This window comes from Echinococcus granulosus, assembly GCF_000524195.1.
Source record: "Echinococcus granulosus chromosome Unknown EG_S00137, whole genome shotgun sequence".
Lineage (NCBI taxonomy): Eukaryota > Metazoa > Platyhelminthes > Cestoda > Cyclophyllidea > Taeniidae > Echinococcus > Echinococcus granulosus.
This window is the reverse complement of record NW_020170517.1, coordinates 145,015-155,982: the sequence shown is the minus strand read 5'-3', so window position 1 is coordinate 155,982 and position 10,968 is coordinate 145,015. Positions and strand designations below refer to the sequence as shown.

General features: G+C 42.2%; 2 protein-coding genes across 2 annotated transcripts; both read right to left on the bottom strand. All coding sequences in view use genetic code 11, as the record gives it.

The window, feature by feature from the left end:
* Window positions 1-8,286, bottom strand: EGR_09215 (hypothetical protein; the record flags this gene model as incomplete). Its single annotated transcript, XM_024498464.1, has 5 exons — window positions 1-84; window positions 1,182-1,306; window positions 1,900-2,144; window positions 6,886-7,032; window positions 8,234-8,286. The coding sequence occupies 5 exons, from the start codon at window positions 8,284-8,286 to the stop codon at window positions 1-3; spliced, it is 654 nt and encodes a 217-aa protein (XP_024347131.1).
* A 1,227-nt stretch (window positions 8,287-9,513) lies between these two features.
* On the bottom strand, window positions 9,514-10,968 carry EGR_09214 (hypothetical protein; the record flags this gene model as incomplete). The annotated part of the gene is made up of 1 exon (XM_024498463.1): window positions 9,514-10,968. One exon carries the CDS (start codon window positions 10,966-10,968, stop codon window positions 9,514-9,516), a length of 1,455 nt encoding a protein of 484 aa, XP_024347130.1.

The following is a 10,968-nucleotide window of genomic DNA, read 5'->3' as shown; positions in this document are numbered from 1 at the left end:
TTAAGGACGTGAAACAAAGGGAAGAGAACGAGGCGACGAGTGACACAAGTGATCACTCATCATATCCGTTGGTGGAGTGCCACCCTTAAGGTCGACAGAGAATTGTTTAAAGGTGAAACAATTGCACGTTCGGTATTACCGAGGTTTCAGCTCCTTCATGGAGTGTCGTTCACGCAGCGTTCAGTGAATTCACTTAGGCGTGAGGTGTCTTTGCAACATGGTAATGACGTTTTCAACCTTCGTGCAACAGTCGAGTGGTAAGCAGTGTTGGGCATGTTACATCAGGTTGCTACCAGTGCAGCACTGGCATGGCATTTCTGGAAATGTTGAAACGCCTCTGTGAACAACTTCAATGTGGTTGTAGAGACTTACTGGGAGTCCAGAAATATGGACAGCACATTCGTAATTTGAGGGTGTTCGAATTGTGGCTGTTAAGCCTTCCCCAAAGACGATCTGTCCAAAGGTGGGAGAAGAGAGTAGGGGATCGTCTTTCAAGCCTCTTTAAGAAATCTTAATTGATGTTAGTGTGGAACACCGTGGGACCATCATGTCCTGTGGGTACCATGATGAAGCTGCCAGCGTTGATCATATTTGCAGTACGCTTGCGTTAGCAGATGGGCATCTCGTTCCTCACCTTTCTGGATGGCATTCCCTTCGATTTAGAAGGATAATTAAGTGCACGTTATTAATTACGGAGTGATAGAATGAAGTAGAGGGTGCAACTGCACATGGACCACATCTTCGCTTGGGTGTTTCGATCTTTGATGGGATGAATGAGCATCTTGAAACAAGTCTGTTTGAACGTCAGATTTTAATTCAATGTATCAATTTTCTTCCACTTTGACACGGAAGGTCCTATTCAGTAACGAGGCGTACTGCAATGTCGAAATAAGAGGTGATTTATTGAGCACTCATTTACGAATAAATCAAAACAAGGAAAAAGTCATTTCTTCTTTTATGGGATGGAAAGACACAAACGCTTATTCATGATATTTGCCAGAGTTCTTTTATCTAACCCCGGTGGATAAATGAACGCCAATTAGACATCGCTTACTGTCAAAGGTAAGCAACAACTCATGTTCGGATCATTTTGCCTGCAAAAATAGACTTTACTGGGAACAAGGTATCAAAGAGAACAATGTTCGTTCACGAAACTAACATAAGAAAAGGTCGTCACTCACCCTGTCCTGTCCAAAGAGTCCGACTTCCAGATCACCAGAAGCGGAGCTCTTTTTTGACGGTGGCTGTTTGAACTTTGAGGGGCGCCCGGAGAAGCGGATTCTGATGTTGGGCAGGATAGAGGTGGCTGAAAAAAATGGAGAGAAGGGAATTACATGAAACTCCTCCTAAAAAAATTGAACAATTTAATTAAACATTCATCCTTATTTTGCTTCAGACCAGTCCCATAGCTGTAAAAATGTTCAAGTTTGAAGTCTACAATAATTTAACAGCTTTTTGACAATTTTCACTCTAATAATAACTGTTTATTTGAAAAGGAGGCGAATTTTAAGATGTGAACTAAAGAAGTGAGCCTCAAAATAGACCGCGCCTCTTTTATCCTTTGACATAAGAAAAAAAAACTCCGCCTGGATGCTAATGCAGGCTGCCAAAATGACCTGATTATCTGAATAACCCTGACAAGGTTAAAGAAGGACGACAAAAACCATCAAGTCGGAATCAAACACATTAAATTTACCACTTTTCCCGCCATCAAATCTCTTTTAGATCATCAAGTGTCCTGTAATGTGAATTTGGGTTATCACGGTAGCAAAAGGGTAGTAAAAGACAACTTGCAACTCGAAATCGGTGTTTTCTTCCCAATATCCGGCACGCTTGACATAGTCCGCTGGGGTCGCTGCAATTTGGCTTTTCCTCCAGTTGCATCGGATTGGGACTCACGCCGACTCTCTTGGCCATCCGCACCCACAACCTGGGTTCTACTGAACGGATTAACCTCCGCGAAGGTACTCCGTCGTCCCAAAGAAAGGGATATTCGGGCGTCGGTTGAACCGTCATTCAGGTTAGCGGCGGCATCACTCTCGGCCAGTCTGTTACCAGTGGCCGGTTTTTGCTCATCAGAGCCTGTAAAACTGGTCTCTTGAGCTGGCCAGGAGAGAGCGAATTGGGGTTTGGAGGTGTGAGGCCTGCAGCATAGGGAGAAAAGAAGACAAGCTAAACATTATCGGAACTTCGTCCCTCTTTTAACCCATGCGAAAGGTAACTTTTGGCAGGGGAATCTCACTGCACTATCTCTAATGTAGCATCATAATTCCTGTGGTTTGAAATCTCTTTTTCAAACGCCCCTGTTTAAGATCAGTCCCTCTGTTTCCAGTCGATCTTGGATATGAGCTGTGTACGAAGTGCAAGTGTAGCATTCATTGTGGCAGGCATATCCCATCACTCTCACACAACTATGGGGTCTATTTTATTCACGAAGACGTTACAACACCTCGATAAATAACTTCAATAAAACAACACAAGATGGTTAAAAGAATAGAAGCATGGACAGCAGTATCAAATTTGGAATGATCTAGGCTGAAAATATGGAACCAGGCGTTATTCATCCATGCCCAAATAACGTGCACGTGGAAGAGAAAAGGGGTTATATGGCATTTCAGACCCCCTAAGTAGGATGAAATGAAAAGTAAAGATAATCGCCAATAATACAAACGTTTGTCAAAATAAATGCACCTTTTTACAGTTGAAGTTATCCCTGATCCTCATGCATTGCTTGAGCGGGGCTATTTCCCATCTGAATGGTGGTTGACCCTGCAACCATCTTACGGAGCGTGTGATAAAGTTTTGGCCACTCTTTTTTCAAAGACATGATAAAATCTACAACAGTGCATTCTTCCAAAAAGTTGGAAACCTGATTGTAATGTATTTACGGAAATCTTCGACCTGGATCTGGAACCAAATAAGCCCAAACATTACATTAGTTCTTGTCAGAGGACCCAGACACCATACCGCTATTGAGGAGGTTACATGTGTGCACATTTAACCCGAAGAACGTTCGATGGGAGGATTCTTAATGCCCAGTATTTTTGAACAAAAAACAGTTTTGGCGATTTGATAGTTGGTTTAACTGTGTTTTACCACCTGGTCGCTTCAATCTCTGCAGATTGTACTTCCACTCTGTGGTATGGCCTTCGAGGCATGTACGCTCCTCTGTACGTTAGTAACGTCTTTTATGCTTTGGCATATTACAGCTTCGAAGTGGACTTGGGGCGCTACAAGCTGAATGAGTAGTCACGTGGGTGTTGAGCTGTCAAATAGACAGTTCCACACGAAGCATGACGCCGGAGTTTGCGGACAGAGAATGGTGTGACTAAATTAATCTTGGTTGGATCAACACAAAAAAACAAAATGGCTTGTCTGTACATGAAATGCGTGTTTATGGATATATGCCTTGATATCAAGGAAGGAACACCCTAAAGTGTGAACAACAAGTAGATGGGAGACCTCACATCCATTTAAAGATGCATTTTTCATTCCAAATATTGCTTTGTTAAACAGCAAGTTAAAATATCAAAAAGTTGTTTTCTATGTTAATACGAGAAATGAATTTCAGGATTTTCCTTCAAAAGTGGCTGAGATTTGCATGTTCCTCTTCAAGCAAAATAGTGCACAGTCTTCAACATCATATTTGGTTGGCTTCTACAGATTGCGCAAGACGGAAGGCTCGAAATGAGGTGAAGTTGCGGAATGGTGCATACGGGTCTTGTTGTGTAAGGTGAAATTGTTATTTATAAATATAACGTTATTAACAATAAAAAAAAGGAAACTAACTTTCGCGGGTAAAAAGGGGCGCAAGGTCAGGGACGCAAGCGAGAGCGTTCAACTAGCGATACCCCCCACTCGCGCCCTGGTTTTGGCCACACAAGTAAACGTAATTCTACTGCCATTACACAATTTTGGCCTAGTATAAGTAATTGGGGAAGAAATTGCACACAAATAGCGTACGATCATTACCTATCCATGGTACAGTTGACCTTTACTCTGGTAAGGCTGCATACATGGTAGAAGCTCCTGAAACCGATTAGTTGAAACAGCCAAGCAGGTTATCGGAAGAGAAGCGATTCAAAGAAAGTGTGCTTTTTTCAATTTTAATGGTTACCAGAAAGATGATACTCCTACTTCAGAGTTGCCAAAGTGAGGTCTGGAATTTGCAACAAAAGTGGAGTTTATTCTTTTTAAAATAATCCAAGGAGAGGGGGTGAGGGGGAATAAGGTGGAAAGTTTCGTTGTGACCTGAATTTATTAATGTCACCTTAGGAATAAGTCTATAAACACGTAGTAGGAGCATAAATAAATCGGAAATTCAGACCACTGAAACACCGTGACCACGAGAAATTTGAGGTGAGTTTCTCCATTAAAAGAACTCCACCAGTACTGAGAGAAGGGATGGGGAATACAGACAGCTGCGAACGTCTCAAGCCAAGATTTGCCAAATCCTTATGTGTGCTGATTTTGGAGGTACGGGAACCATTCTCTAATACTTTCACAGGCCCATTAACTTCCGTATGCATCTTTGGATGGTGGATAAGTTGGAAAGGTGACGAAGTTACCCTAACATTTCACATTGATGGAAACATCAAATTGCACCTCCTAACACGTCTGTTTTATTGTTACACTGTGACCCAGAAAAAATTATTGGTAAAAAATAAGAAAGTAACTTAATAGGAAGGTACAACTGCATGGTTGAATGGAAACTAGAGAAGTTACAATTGAACTGAGAGTCCCTTAAGGTTGGCATGTCCCAACTTAAAAAGACAATGTGATGGTGATAACTGCAGGATTCCATTAGCGCAAATTTGATTGCAGAAGGTTATGTACCAGCGGTAATTCAGATATGTATTTTGCCAAATATTATCCAAACGAGTTATCAAGAGTTGCCAAATATCAGCTTATCATTGGTAAAACAACCAAAACTTCGAGAGGACCAATGCTAGCTGGTTTCTCCAAACCGCAAAAGGGTCTCACCAGTGGTGCAAGAAGGCAGTGGGACCAACTTTAGGCAAGGCGGTAACCTTGAAATCATGTCTGCTAGCTGCATTTTCGCATTAATGTCTACAGCACATAACATATTTTTAACTAAAGTAAATCAAATCAGTGAAAAAATGGTTATATCCAGCACGATTGCCGCAGGAAACCGTCTGTAGTACTAGAATGGAGTAAGGTCCAGAGATCCCAAACCATTAACATAAGGAAAAGATATCTTACCCTACGGACTCCTGAGGTGGAAATTGCTAAACACTATAGTTCAAACAGACTATACTACCTCACTTTGATATTTGATGAGATATTTGGTATTTGACTGACGAGGACATGAAACTCAGTTCTTCAGCTTTGCTCAAGATATGACCTGAAACCAAAGTGGATGAAAAGTATGAACTGAAAGCTACCTACAGTGGAAGCGAATGTAACTTTTTAGGAAGGGCTTGTTACGAAAAATGTTACAAAAGCCTTGAACCTATATATATATATATATATATATTGTTCCCTGAAGATCCTAGTGACGAACAAAGCGAAAGGAAAAAGAAAACTACAAAAACTTGGCAATGAAGAATGGACAGAATATTACGTCCCTTTAGGCAAAATCAAGGCAACGAATTTGAAAGTTAAAAAACACACCATGTATCAATCCTTTTACTTAAAATTAGCACAGATGCCTGAGTGGCGGAAAGAATGGGAATCTAACTTCAGGTTACGCTTGGGCAGCTTATGGCTCGATAAAACACAGGATGTTTTAAAGTAAAGATGCGTTTTTCTGTACAGCAAGGAAATGGTAAATAGCATAACTTGATAGATAATGGCGTGGTAGTCAGTTGAAAGTGAAAAAATGAAGCAGGAAAGACCTCCACAATGCATATCGTGTTTGCTTCCCTATGAAGCAAATTCAAGTGGATATTTATGATTGCCCTTTTACTTCAGACAGGATCTCTTTAAATGATTACAAATGCAGAAAATGAGGAATTGACCGTCTTTTCATGGTGCATTGACGTTTGATAACTTCCTAAAAAGACATTTGCATAACTTATGTCTTTGCTTGACCGAGGATAGATCCTGTATTCATTAGGACTAAGAGGATGAAAACACAAATCCTATCGACCATTTGAGAACGAACACCAACAAAGATCAACCCAAAGGTCACCAGGTCTTTCGTTTTTGATGCCGAGAAAGAACTGAAATCTGTTCAAGATTACTCCTTTATGGTAAAAGAATCAGGTGTTTTTTGGAAGGCATTACTGAAGAAAAAGAGGACAACTCGATGAGGAACATTGAAAAAAGGTCCAAAGTTGTAGAGTCAGCCATGGCGAGGTTTTGTTAAAGGAAGCCATAGATTATTTACCGAGACGTTGCTCCTTATGGGACTGCACAAATCAGAAATGACTATCAAGAACGGCTCTAACATTTAGCTCACGAGCTCTCAAAAGGTGAATCCCATGGAATACCATAACTGTACCATCTTTGGCATGGTTACCGAGGCTCTACTTGCAGTATCAAGAGCTTGCTATTGGCCAATTTCAAGGAGATCATCGTCAAAATAGGTAAAGGCTACCTGGAAAACATAAACATTAACCGTTCTAAAAACCGTATAATGGCCGGTGGAGGTCACACTAAATAGCATTCAGTTGTGCCCATTCTGCACAAGTGCATCACTTAAAAACCTTGCTTATTATTCCGTAAAAATAATGTATATATTTGACAGCAAATGGAAGAATTCGTCCTAGCTCATTTGCATAACATTTTAACAGTCCTAGACCTTGTCTCTCGAGGACGAGGAAATATGATGTCTTACGAAGACACCGTATTGACAATATCTTAAGGGAGAAGGGCTACGACTTTGGGAGAGCCGTCCCACACCTTATTCGGACAACTTACGTATCCAAATCGTTAGCAATGTCCACATGGAGGTATTTGCAGATGTTGCGCAGAAAGGAAGGTACAATACTAGCCGAGAGATGCTTCTCTTCCAGGATATAGAGATGCGACAGTTCCAGAGTTTTCCGGTAGCCCAGAATGATCAACCTATGGAGAAAGGAGTGGACGCAAAATGGCACAATAGGGCGCGTGATGAGGCACTTCCAAGGGAATCACTGCTACCACCTGCCCTCTATAAATGCATAAAGGGCTTGGGGAAGTGCAGAGATTACTCAGATATGCTGGAATAGACCTCACTCTTTCTCTCCCGTTCTCTGATGCCACAAGTAATGGGGTAGCATATTTTTTATGGACGAATCACGGTACATTGGCAATAACTGAATCCCATTGAACTCTACCAGGTGTAGCAGAAATTTTCCAAGTAGCTAAGTTGGATTATTAAGGTTCCTCGCAGAGGGCACACAGTCCTTCTAAATTACTGCAACGAAACCACTTTTACATCGATACACCCTGTAGTATCTTTAGAGAACTCAGAAACCACAATTCAATGTTTGCTATTAGCTAGCGCTTGATATAAGAGGACCGAGGATGAGAAGCAAAATACGTTGACATTTAATATACTGAGTTAAAGCCTCCCTGATCACAGTTTCCTATGATCCGAGTGGAAGGTACCGTCCACTTTTTGTACTTTAAAATGAAATACAAATAATATACATATAACCAAAACAGTGTATAGTACCCTCATTTACCAGAAACAGGAATAGAGGCAAGCCTTGTGAAGGACAAGATTAAGCTGAATAAGATTGAAAAACAACCCTGGTAGCAAGACAAAAGCCGTCCCAATTGAATTCACCTACCTCGTGACCCAAAAGAATGTGATTCTGGATGGAAAAGAGACGTATTTCTCCGGACAGAGAGTCTGAAAGGGAGACGAGGAAAGAAAACAAAAATAAAGAGATTAACCTCATGACTCATTTGCAAAGGCAAGTACTACTGATTACTTATGTCCACTGACTATATCAATCGAAACATAGAGATAGTATAATTTGTGCAGGTAGCCCAAATATAAGTCGTTCTTATCACCATATCATCTCAGTGATGAAAGGCATATAAATTCCCCCTCTCCGAATCGAAGCTGAGGGAATTGAATCGAGGAAGTATCGATCCAGGGGGCAGTGACAACACAAAAAAAAGGCAAAACGGAACCCTAACCGGTAGCATTCGATGTCTGAACAGAAGCCCAGGTGTCTACTTCTCGTGATTAGCCAGTACTCTTTTCAGCTGAGATTGAAAACGCTTTTGGGTTTTCACCTAAAACAGAAAAGTCTCCTACTTCTCTGTTACTCACTGGGAGATGACAGAAATCCCTCCGAAATTCAGGTTCCAGTCAATGGCAGACATTTCTCACTGCCTAATAGACTTATGGGTTTTGAAAGCTTTAGAAATTAACAACCTAGTTTTCAGAATCGGACTACTAGCCGCAAAACTGTGAATTTGGAAAGAAGTAAACCAACCGTTGGCGGCTAAAATAATGCCAAGGGGTCTGATTCAATAGCTAATTAATTTCGTGGATGAATTTTAGCTTGGCGATGATCCCTAAGGTGCTATTCGATTGCAATCCCAGTTCAACTAAAACACTGCGTGTAGCTTCCCGTCTCTTTAACGTGCCACCAAGAACCCCCTCAAGCCTACAAAACTCGGAATCCACTCTTCTAAAGATATCGGACTACTTTTTCAGTTCATTTTTCGACCGAAGCCTTAATAAAACAACCAAGTGAACTTCAAAACTGAACGAGTAGGATAATGAAAACATTAATTTGAAGCAAGAGAATGGTAGCAGTCACGTTCGCTTTTGAACCGCTGCTGTAGGATTTTGTATGACACTGGAAAGTTTCCTTAGATAAACCAAGGCTTCCGTAAGTTGTTCTGATACCCAAGCTAATCTGAAAGCCTATATTAAAAATTCCACAAGCGGGATGTCGAACATTTCGAAAGCTTTAAAACATAATTCGTGTTAAATCCAAAAGAAAATGTCCTGTTCCCAATTAATTTTCAGACAGAGGTCTTTAGAAGTTCACAGTCCGAATTTTGAACCCAAACAAATGCGTCAACCCCGAGTTCTCTCAAGTTCCTGACTTTAATGCCAAATCTTCTAACATCACAGCAAGCATCCTATGTATTTATTCAGAGATTTGGAGTTCCCTGTAGGGTCAAAAAACATTTACACTTTCCTAAATCACACTTCTTCAGACCGTGGTGTTTAAAAATTGGCAACCTAGACCTCAAATTTGGAAAAAGAAGCCACGAATTTGAAGCAACTTATGTAGGTAGTTGAAAAACTTCGACGTTTTAATCGACGCTGACAGCCCCGCTAAACATTGAAATGAATTTTAATCGCTCAATCATCAACTGCCTTATATCTGAAACTCCAGTTCGAATGAACCTAATTAATGGAGACCGTTTCGACCCCTAATCGGGACCAAACATCCCAAAAGGGATTTCGGGTCTATAGCAAAACCATTTGGAAGCATCAATGATGCATCTATTTCATCAGTGACACAACACCGCAAAAAAGAAGACAGCCACATGGGGAGACTGAGGCGATAATGGAAAATGTAACAATGCACTTTACTTCTTCTTCTTCTTGCTCCCCTTGCTTTTTCCTCCCTTGGAGGAGTCATTTTTCTTTGATTTGGACGCTTTATCCTTGCTGCCCTTGCTTTTTGACTTATCCTTGCTCTTCGATTTCCCCGACTTCACCTCCTCGTCCCCACCTCCACCTCCCAGAGCCCTCAAAGCCGCCTCCACTGCCTCCTTTGACAGATCATCCGGCAGTGCCGGCGACATCGCCTTCGCAGTCATGTGCAGCTCCAAAGCCGCGGCATGCAGACCCCTTGCATGATTATGCTCATGGTTAAGGAAGATCAGAAATCCGTCCAGAGGCTCGAATCCACCAGAAAAATCCGTATTGCACCATCCACACTGCAGGAATCGTGGTGCAGTATGAGCTACTAGGATATGTGCTTGCAGCTCGAAATCCTCCTCGTAGATCTCCCAACATGTAGCACACGTGGTAGCACAGCAAACATATTCCTGTAACAATTCATTTTTTGTCCAATAATCTGCCAAACACTGTGGAGCAAAGACGTGTCTGGTGTGGACGTGTTTGTCAAAGCCCTCCTCGGAGGAACTCGCCTCACCACACATGGCACAAGTAAGAAGACGTCCTCTCAGCTCCGATTTCTGGCCATGACGACAGAGCACATGGGCATGGAAATCCCAATTGTTTTTGTATGTCCGGCGGCAAAGAAAGCAGGCGTAGGGTTCACGTAGATGCGTGTATTCTTGCACGGCTTCGCGAGAGACGATGCGATAAACGGGGTTATGGTCGGTAGCACAGTGTTTTTCTAGCTTAATTTCTCCCAATTTCAATTCCGCAGACTCCAACTTGAGCAACTCACTAAGTTCGGCGTCTCTAAGGGCCATTCTATATTGTTTAACAGTCTCCAAATCCGCGTTCGGTGAAGGCGGTGGGATTTTCGTAGTCGGTGGTGATGGAGGCAGTTCTTCAAAGTGAAAGTCACAAAGTCCGCACTGCCCTCTTGGGCGGTCAGGTCGGTGAAAAGCAAGGAGATGGACCACCAAGTCGCTGCGGGATTTCAAAGGCTTTCCACGGCAGAAGAGGCATTGGAAGGGTGCCCCTCCTTTAAGAGCGGGAACTGACGTGTTACGGCTGATGAATGAGGTCTTTAAACTGCAGCATTTGTGTGTGGGACCCCATTTTAGGGGAATTCGTTCATGGCAGAGACGACAGAGGTGGCTGAGATCGGTATCACCAAAATTTTGGGATGCGTGGGAGAGGAGGAGGACGTGAGATTGAATAGCAGCTGCATCGTGAAGTTGGAAGCAGCATAGATAGCAGAAGTTGTTGGGGCAGGTCTGCACAGCGACATCAACGGGCGGAGTCTCATCAACCACCTTTTTTCCACTTCCTTTGGATTTGCTCTTGGCGGCGTCTTTACTGCCTTTGGTCTTGCCTTTGGATCCTTTTCCTTTCTTAGAGCTTTTGCTGCTCTTTGCCAT